General features: G+C 35.3%; 2 protein-coding genes across 4 annotated transcripts in view; one reads left to right on the top strand and one right to left on the bottom strand.

Moving 5' to 3' along the window:
* Nucleotides 1-3,550, bottom strand: part of LOC123679632 (octopamine receptor Oamb) — a 132,647-nt gene extending 129,097 nt beyond the window's left edge. The window contains exons 1-2 of the mRNA XM_045617016.1: nt 3,421-3,550; nt 2,800-2,927 (exon numbers count right to left, since the gene is read on the bottom strand). The gene's annotated coding sequence lies outside the window, so the exon portion shown is untranslated. The remainder of the gene's footprint in view (nt 1-2,799; nt 2,928-3,420) is intronic.
* LOC123679630 (cilia- and flagella-associated protein 206-like) overlaps nt 1-13,516 on the top strand; it is a 46,799-nt gene that overhangs the window by 3,992 nt on the left and 29,291 nt on the right. Inside the window, exon 1 of one of the 3 annotated variants that reach the window (XM_045617014.1) lies at nt 4,817-4,951. The exons of 1 other annotated variant lie outside the window; for it this stretch is intronic. Coding sequence is in view for 1 of the 2 variants with exons in the window: in XM_045617011.1 (XP_045472967.1) it covers nt 13,293-13,391 (99 nt within the window). In the remaining variant the exon portion in view is untranslated. Of the gene's footprint in view, nt 1-4,816; nt 4,952-13,233; nt 13,392-13,516 lie in introns of those variants that run through there. One more of the 3 variants, XM_045617011.1, reaches the window with a different exon arrangement.

Genomic DNA, 13,516 nt, shown 5'->3' with positions numbered 1-13,516 from the left:
CGCTGGAAAGAAATTTAGCGCCAATGAAGAAGTAATCACCGAAACTGAGGCCTTCTTTGAAGCGAAAGATAAATCGTACCACAAAAATGGTATCGAAAAGTTGGAAGATCGCTATAATCGCTAGATCGCCCTCGAAGGCAACTAAGTTCAATAATAAAATGGAATTTTGTCAAAAAAAAAGGGTTTTACTATGGTAGACCGAAGACTTTCCAATTGGACTGTTACATATAATATCCGTTGAAGGTGTGAAACAATCACCCTAACAGATTCGTGGCGGTTTCCTAGATTTGATATCAATCTACGTAATCCTATAACACATCTTGAAAGCGCGAATGCGCTTTGAGCAGACATCAAAACTGAATTCGAATGCACGGAGATAAACGCGGGAAATTTCGAGATCCCTCTAATGCCTTAAGCTCTTGAAAACACAATCAACGGCTTTGAGATGGCAAAATTCGAGAAACGCTAAAGCCAGGACAGCTGCTAGATATTGGAATCTTACTCCGGTGAACTTAGGCTCGCCATAGACACGCTGATTAGCTGTAATATTCCAGTCCGGGATGATTTTCGAGAGGGAATTTAAAGGAATATTTCCCTCCTGTCAAAAATTCTATGTATCTGGAGAACAATTATCGAAAATTACAGCGATAATTGCATTGTAGGAAGCGAAATAGCCCTACGATAATTCCACTATTCATAGATGCATAGTTTCAATGCATCTTACACAATTCGAATCTTTGGCAATTCCATTCTACATCAGTTTGACAAGTGATGTAACAGTTTATTCGGGAAATATTCCCCCGAATTACACTCGTGCTTCAAATTGACCGGATAATTTCGCATTCCAGCGTGTTTTCTTCAAAAAACTGTATTCGGTCATTTTCATTTTTGGAGAAAGAGCCCGACACCGAAGGTGGAGGGTTCTTTCATTTTCCATCATTAATGGCATATCTTCCTAATTGCACTGAAATGAACAATTGGTTTTTCTTAAAATATAGGGTTTTTTTCTAGGTATATAACTTTAATTTGGCATTACTGTTCAAGATGGCAACTGATTTAACAGCTGTCGAGTGATTTATTCTCAGTTTGGTTTGGCAATTCATCATGGATAGACTCACGCCTGAACAACGCTTACAAATAGTGCAATTCTATTTCGAAAATAATGGTTCTGTGCGGGATACGTATTGCGCACTACGTCAATTTTATTTTGTTTAGCGATGAAGCGCACTTCTGGTTGAATGGCTACGTCAACAAACAAAACTGCCGCATTTGGAGTGAAACTAATCCTCAAGTGTATGTCGAAACACCGTTACATCCAGAAAAACTGACTGTTTGGTGCGCTTCATGGGCTGGTGGAATCATTGGTCCGTACTTCTTCAAAAACGATGATGGCCAGAACGTTACAGTCAATGGTGATCGGTATAGAGCCATGATTACTAACTTTTTCATTCCTGAATTGAACAACCATGATGTCCAGGAGCTGTAGTTCCAACAAGACGGCGCAACATGTCACACAGCTCGTGCCACAATCGATTTATTGAAAGACACGTTTGGTGACCGCCTAATTTCACGTTTTGGACCTGTGAATTGGCCTCCAAGATCTTGTGATTTAACACAGCTAGATTACTTTCTGTGGGGCTATGTAAAGTCATTGGTCTATGCGGATAAGCCACAAACCCTTGACCATTTGGAAGACAACATTCGCCGTGTTATTGCCGATATACGGCCACAAATGTTGGAAAAAGTAATCGAAAATTGGACGTCCAGATTGGACTACATCCGAGCCAGCCGTGGCGGTCATATGCCAGAAATCATATTTAAAATGTAATGCCACAAGATTATCTTGCGGATAAATAAAATTAATGTCAATCGAATAATCCATCGTTGTTTTATTGCAATTTAAAGTTCTTTAGCTCTTTATACTCGTTTCTTTCTCAATATCAAAATGAATTCCCTTATTGGAAATCCCTTTTTTTCCAAAGACACTTCTTTGATCAACCTATTTATGACTTAAGATATTCTCCACAATGCCAGTTCTCAATATAATATATTCATTATGCCATCTCAAGTCGACCACATAATATCCCTAGATATTCATATAACGAAAGTTTTCCTATCATACTGGCTTATCGAGGGAATAATTTCAACAAAAAGCCCGAGCAGACTTGTCTGTTCCATGAAAGATTATCGTCTGAACTCCACTCGGCGAATTTCACATCTTGTTTCCCCCCCTCTACCGGGCTTCCCTCGAGAAACTGTGAAAATTTCATTCCTTGAATTAACACCGACTAGAACGCTTCCCGAAATGGTTTGAGACAATAGAGTTATATGTTACCAAGTGGTTAGATAAATATGCAGAAGTTGAGTGGCATAATGAGATGAACGTTCGGTTTAGTTCATCGTGAATTCGGTCCCTGAAAGGGGCCATATTATCAAATAGATGATATTTAGATAACAGAAACTTCTACACTGTGTCCGTAAAGTATGGAACAAATTCATTTTCAGCTAAACAGACCATTTTAAGAAATAATCCTGAAACACGTCGATTTTTTATTTTAATTTAGCGTATTTTAAAATAATAATCTAATATACCGGGTGAATTACTTTCGAGTAATGACGTCAACGAAATTTTTTTTTGCAGTTGTGCGATCAGTACAGTATTCCATAAATCCGAAATTTTCAAAGAAAAAATTGATAATATTCCCGAAGCTGCCACTTCTTTTGGACGTGGACTAGAATTTGGAAGAAGTTGTTCCTTTGAAGGACTTATTGCCTATAATAATTGTTCTGAGTACTCACATTTGGCTTTATTCCTTAATGTGAAAATCTTTTCGTCATCATAAACTTCCTTTCATTATTTACCTGGTCTTCGTTACATCTTATTTTCATCATCACTGATAGCAATTGACTGATGAGACATCATAAATCTATAACAGAGAAAATATTCAGAACCATCAATACTATTTGATACAATAAATGTTATTTCCAAACGTAACTTGTAAGAAAAGTTTGTATAAAATACCTTAGAAATAACCATCTGGAGAAGAACGTATTATTTCACGTAGAGATTTAGGTATTTTTGCAAGTCATCTCATAGACTACTTAAAATAATTCAGAATGACAATAACCATCGATTTGTGGGCGGAGTTTTGAAATTTCTTTAATCTATGGTCAACACCTTGCATAGACTCCGTTTAAGTAGGCATATCATGAAAAATCAACTCGTTAAGTTTTAATAGTGGTATGTAAAAAGAAATCCTCCAATTACTTCCAATTCAACATTTTAAGATAATTCCAGATTTCTTACTGAATAGTAGAAATCTTTCCATATGATTGAAATCACCAATGTTATAGTTATAATTTGGAAGACGTTGTTTCTTTATGAACTTACTGCCTCTAATTATTGTTGTGAGTACTCACATTTGACTTTATTCCTTAATGTGAAAGAGCTTTTCCTCATCATAAACTTCGTTTCATTATTTTCCTGGACTTCGTTGCATTTTATTTTCATCATCACTGATAGCAATTGACTGATGAGACATCACAAATCTATAACAGAGAAAATATTTAGAATCAGCAATACTATTTGATAAAATAAATGTTATTTCCAACGTAACTTGTACGAAAATTTTCATAAAATACCTTAGCAATAACCATCTGGAGAAGAAAGTATTATTTCTCATATAAATTCACGTATTTCTGCAAGTTAGACGCATAGACTACTTGAATTAATTCAGAATGACAATAACCATCGATTTGTGGGCGGAGTTTTGAAATTTCTATGATTTATGATCAAAAGTAATCACAGAATATTAGTCTCTGTTATGTCATCGATTGAAACAATTATCAAATCGACATATAAAATCATGTTTTCAGAAACAGGATTGCTTTATAGCAATCCTGTTTGTAGATTAGTAGATTTGAATAAAATGTCTGAAATTCATGGTGTGTCTGAGCCCTCTTGAATTAAATTGAGATCTAAGTGTGGACTTTTTTACTGATTAGCACTCTTATATTTGATCTGATTCAAATTTGATTGAAAAGAATTTTCTCAAATTTTAGTATGTTTCTCCTAAGGTATGTACTGATTTAATAATAGGGGCATCCTTTGCGATAACCACAGTTATTGCACTACTTAATCTACAATGTGTAATACAAAATATATTATACTCTACAGAATTCATTGTAATTTTCCTGCAGGCAGTTAGAATTAGAAAGAAATTGTTTTCCTTGAATGAACTTACCACCTATACAATTATTGTTTTGAGTACTTACAGATTGGTTTATCCCTCAATGTGATAGAGCTTTTCGTCATTATAAACTTGATTCTTTTCCTTTTGACTGATGAGACATTGTAACTATAACACAGAACATATTTAGGATCATGAACACTATTTGATGAAATAAATCATAATATCAAATGAAACTAGTATGAAAAATGTGCATAAAATACCTCAGAAATAACTATCTGGAGAAAAATTGATCGATTCACGTGAATCACATATTTTCGAAGTCAGTGTCATAGACTAATAATAATTCAGTTCACAAACAATCATCGCTTGTTAGGCGGGGTTTTGGAATTTCTCTATTCTATGATCAAGAGCGTGGAAAACAAACAAAACTGTGGTTGCTTTTCTCTGCTGTGGCTTTGAATGACACAATTATCAAATCGAAGTGTAAAATCATGTTTTCTTTAACCGAACTGCTAGATCGCAATAGATTTGAATGAAATGTCTGGCATTGCTGGTGTGTCCAAGCCCTCTTGAAAAGATCAAGATCTGTGGTCTTTTTCAGTTATCAACCCTCTTATATTTAACTTGATTTAAAGGAGATTGAACACTGAACCTAGTTATCGAAGACGTTTCCAAAATGTTGATATGTTTCTCCTGAGGTTTACAGGGTGTTTCATTGGTAAATGTACATACGGTCCCCTGAGATAAAGCATCTCTAGGTAAGTGCTAAAAAACTGTATATTTACTATTTACTTGTACAAAAATTTCATGTACAAATTTTAGTCATCAAAAGTTACATGACACGTCAATAAAACATGGAATAATATATCTAAAATAATAGAAAACGGCGGAAGCAAAGTTGTACCATTATTAGAATGTTGGGATTTGGAAAATTGATTATCTTGGGTTATCCAACTAATTTACAAATTCCTAATATTATGTTCATAGATTAAACACCGTTGTAATTTTTCAAAGTTGGAAGTTCTATCAAATATGCGTATAATGAAAACATATCTCGAGCTTCTGCCTCTCTCACTTTCAATGTTCCCTCAAGGGGAAACTTTATATAGGAAATTTTCAGGAAAATTATGTTTTTTCCATCTTGCCTTCCATAAACGCCCCATTGTATGCTCGTGCTTGGTGAAAAGCAGGCAATGAGATTCGGCCTTTTGTTTTCAATGAACAGAGCGTTAAAACGCTTATTTCCCAACAGATTATTCAGTCTCAGTTTAATTCACGGGAAATAAAATGCTCCTCCGCACATTCAACTTCCTAGCGAAGTGAAAACCTCAAGAAGATGGAAAAGACTTCCATCCGCGTAATGAAAAAGAAAGCAGATGAGAAATGAGGTTCGAATATTAGGAGCTTTTGACAACAGCGGCTTATATGCGAAAACACCTCAGGATATATCATCACTTCAGCGCTTCTTCAAGCTGAACTCCATGCTGGCAGGTGCTTTGTATGATTATTTATTTATGAATAAAATGACATCTGGCTCCGGGATGTGGAGAAAACAATGTATAAATGCATAAATTAGGAAGCAGTACCCACATGTTGGGATGGCATTTCTCTGTAAGGGAACAGAAATGTGCATTTTATTATTTTTATGGAGAAATAAAAGATTTGCCAAATTTCTGATAGCACTGAAATAAGTTAATTTAAGATGGAACTTTCAAAGTTAGATCCACTTAATTTTATCTCAGTTTAACGCAATCTTAAAGCGATATTTTTATTTTCAAGAACTTAAGATATCTAACTGAATTCAAAAAAACATGCAAGTAGGAACACAGATCTTCACCATCAGAGCTGATGGTGCTCCAAAGAAAGGATTTTCTAATAAGTGGTTTCATTTTGAAATTAAAAAAAAGGAGTATATATTTCAAGAGAAGTCAATGGATGTTTATTTCATTCTAAAAAAAAGTATGCCATTAATGATGTTGAACGATATCAGTCAAATGGTTGACACGGCTATGGTTGCAGCACCATATCCTTTTCATGAAATTTTTCATAACAAATTCGTACATTTGCGACTGTGTATTCTCGATAACTTCACGAATTTCATCTTTAATGTCTGGAATCGATTGTGGAGCATTGACATTGACCTTATTTTCACGTACGTGGCTTCAAAGAAAAAAGTCTTAAAGTATTAAATCGGAAAATTTCGGTGCCCAATTATGATATCCTCTTTTTATGCATTTCAAGAACCCGATCAGACGTTGCTGGCGATTGACAGGTTTGGATTCATGTGTTAACTCTAAAAGCCTTAAGATCTGCGAAATACGGTGGAATATTAGGCCAATTGAGAAGTCCCCGGTCTGATGCAAAGATGGCAAAATTTGACAGCAGTCCAACCATTAGTTTGTGAGATATTGCGTTGTGAGTGTAGCTACTTTTGTTATTTGAAAAAAGATGAAAAAAAGACTTTGGTGTGCTGATAAAATATTGCTTATTGAAAGGAAAAAATACAAGTAAAGCAAAATCTTGGCTTGATAAAGAGTTTCCGGGGTCGGCACCAGGAAAATCATTGATTCATATGCTAAGTTTAAACGTGGTTAAATGAGCACCGAAGCCCAAAAGAGGCTGTCACCGACGAAAAAATCAACAAAGTTCCCAAAAAAATTTTGAATGACAATAAAGTGAAGTTGATCGAGATAGCAGACATTATGAAGATACCATCTGAATATTTACATATCATTCACGATTATTTATACATGAGAAAGCTATGAGCAAAATGGGTGCCGCGCGAGCTCACAATCGATCAAAAGCAACAACGTGTTTATGATTCTGAGCAGTGTTTGAAGCTGTTTGAGGGCAATAAATCTGAAATTTTGCGTCGATTTATGATAATGGATGAAAATGGCTCCATCATTTCACTCCGGAGTCCACTCGATAGTCAGCTGAGTGAACTGCACACGATGAACCGAATCCAAAGCGAGGAAAAACACAACAGTCAGCTGGCAAGGTTATGGCATCAGTATTCTGGGATGCGCGAGGTAAAATATTCATTGATTACCTTCAAAAGGGCCAGACCATCAACAGCGATTATTATATAGCGTTATTGGATCGTTTAAAGAATGAAATCGTTGAAAACGGCCCCATTTGAAGAAAAAAGGAGCTGTTTCATCAAATGCGCCGTGTCACAAATCAATGAAAACAATGGCAAAATTGCATGAATTGGGCTTCGAATTGCTTCTGCATCCACCATATTCGCTAGATCTGGCCCCCAGCGACTTTTTCCTGTTCTCAGACCTCAAAAGAATGCTCACTGGAAGAAATTTAGCGCCAATGAAGAAGTTATCGCCAAAAGTGAGGCCTATTTTGAAGCGAAAGACAAATCGTACTACAAAAATGGTATCGAAAAGTTGGAAGATCGCTATAATCGCTGTATCGCCCTCGAAGACAACTATGTTGAGTAATAAAAGCGAATTTTGCCAAAAAACTGTGTTTTACTATGGTAGATCGGAGACTTCAATTGACCTGTTTTGTTAAATGCCCTCTAATTTAAATTCGAACATATCAATTTTCTAAAATTTGATATCGAATAAGGTACAACGCCGATGTTTCTTTCCGATGGCCAGGGTGGAAAAGTTTCTTGTTTTGTTGGCTCCTAAACCGTATCGCCAGCAAGAATAAACAGCAGTCTGCTTTACCCACCATGATTGATATTCGAAAAAAAACTTGGTTATCTTTACTGCCAATGGAATGTTCTTTTTATCATTATTATATGGCGAATTCAATGATCTGCCACCTGGTGAAAACGCACTAACCCCTCAACAGATACCCTCGTTACCATACTTCAAAATAGCATCGCGATTCGCATATATGATATTCAACGTTTTATGCTGAAAACCATTAAAACACGGCAAACCAAGCAAACTGTGTACCTGACAGTTGTTTCAACGGACCACATTTTATTACGGGTCGACATTTTGTACCCCACATTTCCATATCTCCCCCCCTATTTGAAAGCATATGAGTTCCATTTGACGAATTAAAATTCGCATCAATAAGAGCAGTCATGTGTATTGAACCGAAAGCGGATTTCATTCCTTTCCTAATGAGTGTTTGTGTTTAGGAGAGAGTGAGGTGGCCGAGTGTGTTGATGAGCATTCTTCGTGAAGTAAACCACTTGTCATGAATATGACTGCGTTTTAGGTGGACGCGTGATTAGAGCCGAAGGGCTGTTCTGCTTTTGTTATGAGGATGGAGATATGTCATCACGTCACAGTGATGTGACAGGTGTCACGTTTCCGGTAAATGCGATTGGGGTACCCGGAAATTTATAATTGCGCACATGCTAATTACTTTTTTCAAACGTACAATAACAACTGAAAAGATCAACTTTAACTCAGCTGGGGCAATAAGTGTTGCTCAGCAATGCTTACTATCAATTATTATACTTAGGTCTTAAGAGTTGTAAAGATCAGTTACTAACGTGTGTTTTTTTTCGAGGTATATAATTTTAAGTTGGCATTACTGTTCAAGATGACGACGGATTTAACAGCTGTCAAGTGATTTATTCTCAGTTTGGTTTGGCAATTCATCATGAATAGACTCACGCCTGAACAACGCTTGCAAATAGTGCAAAATGAGATTGCCGGTGTTCCCGATTTTCATAAGCGAATTTTATTTAGCGATGAAGCGCACTTCTGGTTGAATGGCTACGTCAACAAACAAAACTGCCGCATTCGGAGTGGAGCTTATCCTCAAGTGTATGTCGAAACACCGTTACATCCAGAAAAACTGACTGTTTGGTGCGCTTTATGGGCTGGTGGAATCATTGGTCCGTACTTCTTCAAAAACGATGATGGCCAGAACATTACAGTCAATGGTGATCGGTATGGAGCCATGATTACTAACTTTTTCATTTCTGAATTGAACAACCATGATGTCCAAGAGCTGTGGTTCCAACAAGACGGCGCAACATGTAACACAGCTCGTGCCACAATCGATTTATTGAAAGACACGTTTGGTGACCGCCTAATTCCACGTTTTGGACCTGTGAATTGGCCTCCAAGATCTTATGATTTAACACCGCTAGACTACTTTCTGTGGGGCTATGTAAAGTCATTGGTCTATGCAGATAAGCCACAAACCCTTGACCATTTGGAAGACAACATTCGCCGTGTTATTGCCGATATACGGCCACAAATGTTTAAGTGAAATGCTTAAAATGTTTAAATGAAAATGTTTAAATGAAATGCTTGTGACTGTTTATTTTGGCGTTTTCCTTTCGGCTTGTTGAATTTTGATCTATGTGCTGTCTGAGATGGGATATTTCAAATTTTATTTCGATTATACGGCAGAGTTTGGATTATATTGTTGTTTTAGTGCTCATGGTAGAGAGTTTTGTTTTGTTTTGTAAGCTAGGTTTAGGAGGGTTAGATGGAAGAATAGACGCATGGATAAGGTTTAAGGTAGATTGTACGGTACTAGATAATATTCTCTACCTTGTTTATGCGAGCTAAATCTCGCCCCCAATAGTGTAGTTCAATGTGCTTTCTAATTTTTCCTGAATAAAGACCTTTATTATTATTATTATTATTATTAAATACATTGAGTAAAATTCTAAGCAGATAATTTTTTTCATCTGATCGTATAAAAAAGTCTTTTTTAATCTTTATTTTGATAAAATAGCATGATCTTGTGATTTATCATCCAGATTACTCATTTACACATGTAACCTTCATATAAGACATACTAATTCATTTTTTAGAGTAAGTTACGAATACCAATGAGTCTATGAATCTGGTTTAGAACCGCTGACCCGATAACTCAAATTGCTTACATTAATTGTATACGTTAGAAAAGGGGAATTCATTTGAGGAAATTGCCCGTCATAGGTCTCAATGAGTTGTATATTATTATATAATAAAATATAATCTTTATTTCGCTTGTGACTGGATGAGGCCAGATTTCAATTTCACTTCATTAAAAGCGAATAAATTCTTTTGAAAATTACTATCTCAACGTTCTTAACCATTCAACTAGCACAATCCACAAAAATTAAATTGATGAACTCTCGAATCAACATAATTTTTAATTTATTGATTTATTATTTACCCTGTTCACTTTTAATTGTAAGGTGGAATTTGATTTCAGGGTTGGTAGCTACTTAATATATTTATTGTTTTATAGAATTGTCATATGAGTGAACGACGAACGTATCTGTCAAACAAACAATCAAATCTATTGTTTCGAGATATCTCTCCGAGATATTACCGAAATCAATTCGTGGCTGACTTAATAATGAATTTGTAGCCAATTTTGAGTTAGTACGTCTTTCGAAAATCTGATAATCTCTGGATCTGGAAAAGACGAAAGAGAAAGAAATTCTTCAAGTTAATATTTTTCTAAAACTTCAGGACACTCCCCGAAACTTCGAATTGATCCATGGAGAAAATTTTCTGAAAGAAACAACGGCTATTGGATTTCTGGAATCTATAGCTACCTTCTCGTACTACCAGATACATACAGGATGTATCAGTTTCAATGGTTAAAAATTTAATGGGATATTCTCCTCGTTGTCCTAATTCGAAAAAATGTATATTATATACCTCTATCTCGATCCCTAAGAGAGATACAGGGTGTTGAAGTTAACAAGAAAAAATCATTTTTATGCAATAGAGTCCATAAAAAAGCTTGAATTCAAACGAAATTTTGCATGCCTACCCTACTCCCCAGGGGCTAATTTATGAAGATATTTTCGATTTTTGGGGAACACCAGTGGCGTGCAATTCGGTCACAACTCAAGTATTTCGAAGAAAAAAGTATACCGCTGTTTTTTTTTTTGAAGAAATGAACGAAGCAATATCGAACTGCTTGTTCAATTTGGAATATAATTTGCTTCTACAGAACAAAATTTGAAATTTCGGATCCAGAGATGATTAGCTTTTACGAAAGACGTGCTAACTCGAAATTGGCTACAAATTCATAATTTAGTCAGCCACGAATTAAATTTGGTAATATCTCGGATATCTTTTGCATTAAAAGAACTTATCTGTCAAACAAACAATCAAATCTATTGTTTCAAGATATCTCTCCGAAATATTACCGAATTCAATTCTTGGCTGACTAAATTATGAATTTGTAGCCAATTTCGAGTTAGCACGTCTTTCGAAAAAACTAATCATCTCTGGATCTGTAATTTCAAATTTTGTTCTGTAAAAGCAAATTATACACCAAATTGAACAAGCAGTTCGATATTGCTTCATTCATTCCTTCAAAAAAACAGCGGTATAGTTTTTTCTTCGAAATACTTGAGATGTGGCCGAATTGCACGCCACTGATGTTTCCCCAAAATCGAAAATATCTTCATAAAATAGCCCTTAGGCATGCAAAGCTTTTTTATGGACGCTATTGCATAAAAATGATTTTTTCTTGTGGAATTCAACACCCTGTATATCTCTTAGGGGTCGAGATAGAGGTATATAATATACATTTTTCCGAATCAGGACAACGAGGAGAATCTCCCATTAAATTTTTAACGATTAAAACTGATACACCCTGTATGCGAATTTCTATGTTCTGTGTGAAAGACAACATTACACATTAGATGTTTGCCTCATTTCTTGCCTACTTTGAGGAACTTTATGCCATCTCTATGTTCTAAACGCTTCCAGATTTTTGCAAGCAAACGCAGAGATCAATTCAGTTGCGAGCCACTTACGTCATCGTCAACGTCAAATCCTATTCATATCCAAAAAATAACACATCATTGTCACCAACCAGGCGAAAAATGGATTTATTATTATTATCATAGAATATTTTCGACGTCAAATCGGTATACGTTATAAAACTTTATGTTTGTACATATTTCTACGCTATCTAAATGTCCTGTCGTAAAGTGGTCCAATCGCTGGAAAACATGAAACGCGATCTGCAGAAAATTGGAGTGAATGTGGAATTCTCCGCACCGATATGCTGGCTCCTTCGGTTTATTCAGTTGATGGAGGATTTTGCCATAACTCGAAGGCAGTGAATTCCTTCATTTTCTACAATAAAATAATTCACTTCCGTATTATACGATCAGAAATATGTGGGAAAATTCTGAATAATTCTTTTCTCAATCATGTGACGAATCCGTTGTATCTTGTAGAACAATATCTCAGTTTCACACAGATTTCATGGTCATATTACATTATTATACACTGTGTCTGTATGGAACAAATTCATTTTTAGCTAAACAGACCATTTTAGAAATAATCCTGAATAACGTCGATCTTTTATTTTAATTTACCGTATTTTAAAATATACAGGGTGAATTACTTTCGAGTAATGACGTCACCGTCATTTCTTTTTTTTCCAATTTATCAATGTATCACATGTTGATTCCAATTGGTACAGGGTGGACAAAAATACAAAAGTTTTGTGTGTGCTCATTAAGTAACGCGTGACATTCTTTATTAGGTAAATTAACAATATTATCAAAAATACTTATTGTCTAGCGGCCATTGGTTTGAATGTAACACCCTGTAGTTTGTTACAGTTTTAGATTAATGTTTAATCATTAATCATAGCTCTGTATCTCAAAAAACTCACTTCTTATGTCCCATAGTGAACCAACGTTTCATATTAAATCAAATTATATTGAACAAACTTCAAGCGCGCCAAATGACGTGAAACATTCGATGAAACAAAGAGAGCAAAAGTTGCCAAACCTTGAATTTCAGCCGGTAGATACAGAAAATAATAAATATTCTGCTTATTATAAATTCGAAAATTATTCTAAGGAAAAATATCTAATTCCAAATATTCAAATTCTCAAATTTAATCGGGAATCCACGCAAATAAATATATTTTATTCAATATAATATACATTTATAACGATATAGTAAAATTGTGGATTTGAAAATATATCACAATCCGACAACGTAATCTAACCATATTGGGGACATGTAAAAATTGCATATACTTCCTCTATCTATGTTTATTGCTCTATGGTTGATTCGGAATATTTCCTGACTCTATAGTGGTCGCATAGAAACACGAACGATCATCGACAAAACACCGCAGCTGTCTGAAACGTCAAATTCGAAATAATAGACGTAAAAGTGAACCATGAGTTTGGAGAATATACTGAAGAAAGTTGTTCAAGAAATAAGTAGAGACTTAGTGCACAGAAATATCCACGTCAAAGAAATTTTCATCAGATATTATGTAAGTCTCGATCATCCCACATTTATGAATCCTATTATAGTCAACATGCCGAGTTCAGTTCGTATTCCGCAGTTTCAGATAAGTACCATACCTATAGTTAATTATCGGATGAAAGCTGGGAAGCC

This window comes from Harmonia axyridis, chromosome 5, assembly GCF_914767665.1.
Source record: "Harmonia axyridis chromosome 5, icHarAxyr1.1, whole genome shotgun sequence".
Classification (NCBI taxonomy): Eukaryota; Metazoa; Arthropoda; class Insecta; order Coleoptera; family Coccinellidae; genus Harmonia; species Harmonia axyridis.
The sequence above is the reverse complement of the archived record's forward strand: the minus strand, read 5'-3'. Positions and strand labels throughout refer to the sequence as shown.